This window comes from Engraulis encrasicolus, chromosome 19, assembly GCF_034702125.1.
Source record: "Engraulis encrasicolus isolate BLACKSEA-1 chromosome 19, IST_EnEncr_1.0, whole genome shotgun sequence".
Lineage (NCBI taxonomy): Eukaryota > Metazoa > Chordata > Actinopteri > Clupeiformes > Engraulidae > Engraulis > Engraulis encrasicolus.
Genome location: NC_085875.1, coordinates 46,449,773 through 46,455,459, shown reverse-complemented (window position 1 = coordinate 46,455,459; position 5,687 = coordinate 46,449,773). Strand labels below are relative to the sequence as shown.

Here is a 5,687-nt window from a genome sequence, read left to right as displayed (position 1 = left end):
CCGCTCTAATGGATTACTTTGTATGCAAATATCCAAAGGGGGCGCGTTGTTTGCTCTTGGGGGAGGGATGTGCGCTTCTTGTTGTCACTTGCCACCCAAGACGTGATTCAGCGGCGACAATTACCATTATCTCTTTCCCACTTTTCACTGTTCAGAGCGCATCGGTAATGATGAAGAGTGTTTCCTTCGCACATTGTGAGGGCCGCTCCTATTCTTTCCCCGGGTTCACACCTACTATCACTGGAGTTTTAAGTACCCAGCGCATTCAGGTGCTTTGCATCCTTGAGAGAGGAGGGGAGGCCCGGGCCTGAAAAGAGACAGTGTTGAACAGCGTTGAGTGCTGTTTATATATAAACACCCTTCCCAGGCACTTTAGTCTGCCATTGAGGAGCTTGGCGTGGACGCGAGTGCACCTTGCTTGCTTGTCTTGTCCTGACTCATCCGCCACTGGATCAACTTGAAGAGGCGTTTTTCACCATCTCCTAAACCAACGAAACATTTTCCGGGCGCAAACATGACCGTTTCCACGAAATTCAGTTTCACCGTGAGAAGCATTTTGGATTTACCGGAGGATGAGGGGAATAGTGTTCCACAAAGCTTTGAGGCTGATCCCATCTCCAACACATCTTTCTCACCATGGATGAATCTTGACAGGATCCACTGCTCATGTAAGTGGATATGTGCAGGCTTACATTTTAAGTGTTTACCCGTGGAAGTACATTGAGTGTCTGAAAGTGTGTTAAAGCGTACATTTAAGTGCCTTTATAGTATGTAATATTTTAGCCGAGACTTGATTTAAAAGTGGTTTGAGTCGCCATCATTGCATGCAGCAAATGGGTCATTGAGTGAATGACTCAAGGTCTCATGGAAAATTATTGGGATGGTAACGAAGGAGTTATGTAATATTCCCCCTTATTTATTTACAGCATCTGACGAAAGTAGCCCGGACACCACATCTGACGATTCTCCCAACGCGACAGCAGAGGCCTCATCGGAAACCGAGAGTGAGGAGATGAAGAAGAAGAAACGCCGCGTGCTCTTCTCCAAAGCGCAAACCTACGAGCTGGAGCGCCGTTTCCGTCACCAACGCTACTTGTCAGCGCCAGAGCGCGAGCAGCTGGCGCACCTGCTCAGCCTCACGCCGACGCAGGTGAAGATCTGGTTCCAGAATCACCGCTACAAGATGAAGAGGGCGCGCACTGAGGGTTGCGCGCCAGATCTCGGCCAAGCGGCGGCGTTGAGGAGGCTTGTGGTGCCGGTTCTGTTGGGGGAAACGCGCGCCAAACACTTCCAGACTTGCTTCATCGGCACGGACAGGAGTGGATGTTTGGCCACCTCTGCTGCTGCTGCTGCACCTGTCGCACACTATAGCCCACTGCAGGACTGCCAACGGCATCCTTCTCCGCTCAGCCTCATCCCCAGATTCCAGCACTTTACGCACTCGGTGCCCGCGCCACACCACTTCGTTTGGTGAGGCTGAAACACGGCTACGCGATAGCAAAGAGACTTTTGGACACTAATTAATACAAACACCTCACAGAAATGGAATATTTTCAAGCATAGAACTTTATTACGTCCGTTTGAGTTGTGTTTGATGACTATTTTAAACATAGTTTAAGTTCAGAAATACAGATAAGATATTTTGCACATATGTTTAACTGTATAGTATTTTTTGTACTTTTCTCTATTGTATTTTGTATTATTGTGTTAATTTTTAACTGTAGCACATCCTGGGCTTGACACCGATGGGAGTTGTTATATGTGAATTTAAATGTTTTTTGAGTATTGAACGTGAATGTATTTTTGTATCTTTTTATGACTACTTTAACGGTCAGCAGATATTTGTAACATATTATATGTGTTTTGTACTGTTAGGAATAGAAAGTTCTGGACGTGTTTTTACAATAACATCAATAAAGAATTCATCTTAATTCATACAAGACAATAATGGGTGGAATCAGTTGTTGTACTATTGTAAAAGAATTGTAAATATCAGTAGGCCTATATAGTTTTTTTCCTCTTTCAAAATGTCGAATGTATCTGAAATGTAGGCTTATAGCCTACAAGTTTAACCATTTACAAAGATCTCAGTGAAAAGTCGATATAGAGTTTGTCCTACATGTAGGCCTAGCCTACAAAAAAGAAATTCCTCTAATTTTAAGATATAGGCTAAAGGGTCTTTGTAAAATGATCACTTTCAACTTAACTTACAAGTTAAAAGCCACAAAAACATACACATTCACATAGACTATAGGCCTACCTTGGCCTATACAAAGGATATTCTCTATAAAAGTCAATCTCCTGCTGTAGTTCACATTCGAATATAACTTTTAATCATTCAATAGCTTATGAGGTGGATATTCCATTGCTATGTTGTGTAATGCGACCACTCGCTCACATAGCTTTATCCTCGGCTACCTTGTAGTTTCTAATGAGACTGTTTTAAATGCTGTGAAGTCAAAAGGTCAATGCGTCGCCATACCAAACCGCTAAACCCTTCGTTTTTTGTAGTTAGCTGCGAGATTAGGCTCTTAATTTCACTTTCTGTGGCCGATGTATATTGGAGCTAGACGTGGTGCAGATCTGTAAGGCCTCCCTCGGACAGGCCCTCCTTGTCTCCCCGACACCCTGTCGTATTAATCCCGACTCCCAGTGGCGGATCGTCCCTGTCACCTGGTCTTTTGTCCGCTCGCTTGGACCACCTTTTTTCCCATATGGAGGGGACTGTCCGTATCTCTTCGCTAGCAGCATCTTCTCTTAAACACTTTTTTGTGCGTGTCTCCTTGAATGGACGCCATTGTCCAGGGCCGAAAGAGACCTACAGACAATTCTCACCATGTTTAATCAGGCCTCGGTGACAAATTTATGGGGTTTAACAGCACAATGGTGGTTTATACCGTCGTGGGCTTAAAACCTCACAAAGAGCCTTCTTTACAGGCTACCGTTGTGGTTCTGCTTAGACCCTTTACATGGATAGCTCACAGGATAGCTCGCATTTGGAGAGACATCATGCCTACAGTCAATGGCACCAAGACCAAGTAGCGAATTTAGAAAAACAATGTCCTTTGACCCACAAATGACGCTGACACCAACTTGCATTTTGCGTAGGCTATCACAGGACGACTTGCGTACTTATTTCAGATGCCATAGTCCATTGTGCATGTGCTTGTACGGCTACAAATACGTCAAACCCAGTCACACCAAGTATGCAATCTGTAGGCTAAGTACTACACAGTTTCCCTTAGCCTACCTCTTCATCTAATTAAATAAATAAATAAATCTGATGATGATGATTACTGTTGACTTAAATTATCGATTGAGTGTCATGTACGGAAGAGGTTTAAAATAGACCTCTGAATCAAAAAGCTGAAAGAATAGAAACATATCACGACCAGACACTGACCTTGAATTTTAAGAAATGTTGTGCAAACTCGTCGCCTGTGAAGAGTTTAATAACCAAAGGTAAAAATCAGCTGCGTCAACATCCATATGACCAGATGTCCATGGCCTATTGTATTCGCACATTTTCAAGGTTAATTTTTCTAAACAAAATTTGCACAAAAAAAAACAAAAAAAAAACAATATTAAAATAAAAAAAAGTTGGAAAACGAGAGTGGAGTGCTTTATTGGGATACAATTGGGCGTAAATTATTTGTGGAGCTCCAAACGTTTTTGTAGGCCTAACAAGCATCAGAAAATCAATTCGACGAAAACAAAAAACATATCACCGTCATCACCAACATCGACGTTGGCCTACCAAATGCAGAGGGCCAGGGTAGATCAGGGGTCAGTCTGGTACAGCGACCAAAACAGTATTGCACAACTTCCACCATCCACTAGATGGCAGACTGGCACTGTAGCATCCAGAGCCGTTAATAAAGAGCTCTGGTAGCATCACCAAACGCTGCATCTCTGCCTTATGCCAGAGGGAGCAGTAGTCACGAATTTATAATAGGCCTATTTATAATGGCCTAGCATGACTGAGTTCAGGTCATATGGGACGGTTCAAACGGCTGTGCCTTTCTACAGAGCAAAGTGGTGAACGGAGCAGAGTGAAACAGATGCGCATTGACGCTCAGAGGAAGCCTAAAAGAAAAGAGAGAGAGAGAGAGAGAGAGAGAGAGAGAGAGAGAGAGAGAGAGAGAGAGAGAGAGAGAGAGAGATGAATGAAAGGTATCTCGCTCACACTGTCCATATCCACAACAGGCCTAACTTCAAGGACGATATTATCACAAAGCGGTCACTTGAACCGTGACAGATCTTCCCAAAGAACAAAGCTTCATGTGAGCACGTGTGCGCTTGTCGCAAAGCTCCTGGTGCATTAATCTGCGGAATTAGAGAAAGCCTCCCTGCTAATTAACACTAATTGTTCATAATAGTCCTGCTCTAGACGAAAAAGGAGGCCCCTGTTTTAGATAATTAACAAAGCTTTTTGAAAATCTGTAATTAACGACGGCCTATATTCAGAAGAAAACACGCTACAATTCCTAATTTCCCATAATTACGCGCAGTAATTAGCGAGACAAGGTGCGCTCACCTGTGCTCCACAACAATGCCTGACGGAAATTAGCTGCTGTTGACACGTATTAACTCGCGTGGTATAGTCGTTAGTGCATTACTTGACGTTATATTATTGTCAAGCGCCGCTTCTAACTCATTACGCATGCAACCAAATGCAACCTCGTGTTGCAAATATATGGTAGCCTATAGGCTACGTGGAAAGAGGATGAGGAGTTGTGGCATAGTAATCTTACCTGTTTGGGCTCCCATTGACTATGCAGCAAAGTGTGGAACAAAACAATGACGAGTAAAGATTGTGTCGGCCTGGTTCACACTGTAGTTTAATGACGCGCTAAAGTAATGTTGTGGTAATGAGCATCTCTAGCCTATATACGACCTCCCAAAAGGCTATTTTAGTAAATCCAAACCAACATGATTAATAAGATGTTTCCATTGTAGGCCCTATATAAGAAGTAGGCTCATTTGTTGTATTGCTTGCTTTTGCGTTTCCGTTTGTCTTGTGATGGTGATGATGATTGGTCATTGCCTACTGGTTACCTCTAAGATACCTGCCGAAAACTAGACATGGCAATCTCTATTGTTTTTTTATTTATTTGTTTGTTTGTTTTTTTATTATTGAAAACAATACATCCGTATAGAGTACATTGCACAATAATGACAAGTAGTGTATATTGCTCAACGGAATCCATCAGCCATTTCTGAGGCGCTGAGGAGCCCATAGTGCCTGGCGTAACATCATTCCACCACCAGAAGACGCTGCCTCTCCTCAATTTCACGCAGGGGGCCTTTGCACCTGTTGGCGCCGTTTTTAAGTGGCCACTTGCAGCCTCTGCAGCCTTCCACGGCTTGCTGTACCTCATCTCATCAGATGGTCGCCGCGAGCGCTCAACGTTAACGGCACCTTTAAAGGCCATTGGGTTGCACGCGAATTTATAAGGTTGCCATTTGAGTGGCGGCCTCAGCAGGGCGGCTGTGAGCCAGGCCGTTGGCTCTGGTTCGCACGAATTTACATTGTTCCTCTTAATTCTTTTTCTTTCACCGCTTGCTCTTAAAGCTTGAGAGTGTAATTAAGAGAAAAGCACCCTCATGTTTCCCCTACTTGTTCTGACCTCTGTAACTCCAGATTCTCGCCCTAGGACCTGTGGGTTGCAAGAAAAAAAAGTCCT

At 43.7% G+C, this 5,687-nt stretch overlaps 1 protein-coding gene across 1 annotated transcript; it reads left to right on the top strand.

The window, feature by feature from the left end:
* Positions 1-514: 514 nt before the first annotated feature.
* Positions 515-1,474, top strand: nkx2.9 (NK2 transcription factor related, locus 9 (Drosophila)). The gene is made up of 2 exons (XM_063224262.1): positions 515-668; positions 927-1,474. The coding sequence occupies exons 1-2, from the start codon at positions 515-517 to the stop codon at positions 1,472-1,474; spliced, it is 702 nt and encodes a 233-aa protein (XP_063080332.1).
* The last annotated feature ends 4,213 nt before the right edge of the window (positions 1,475-5,687 follow it).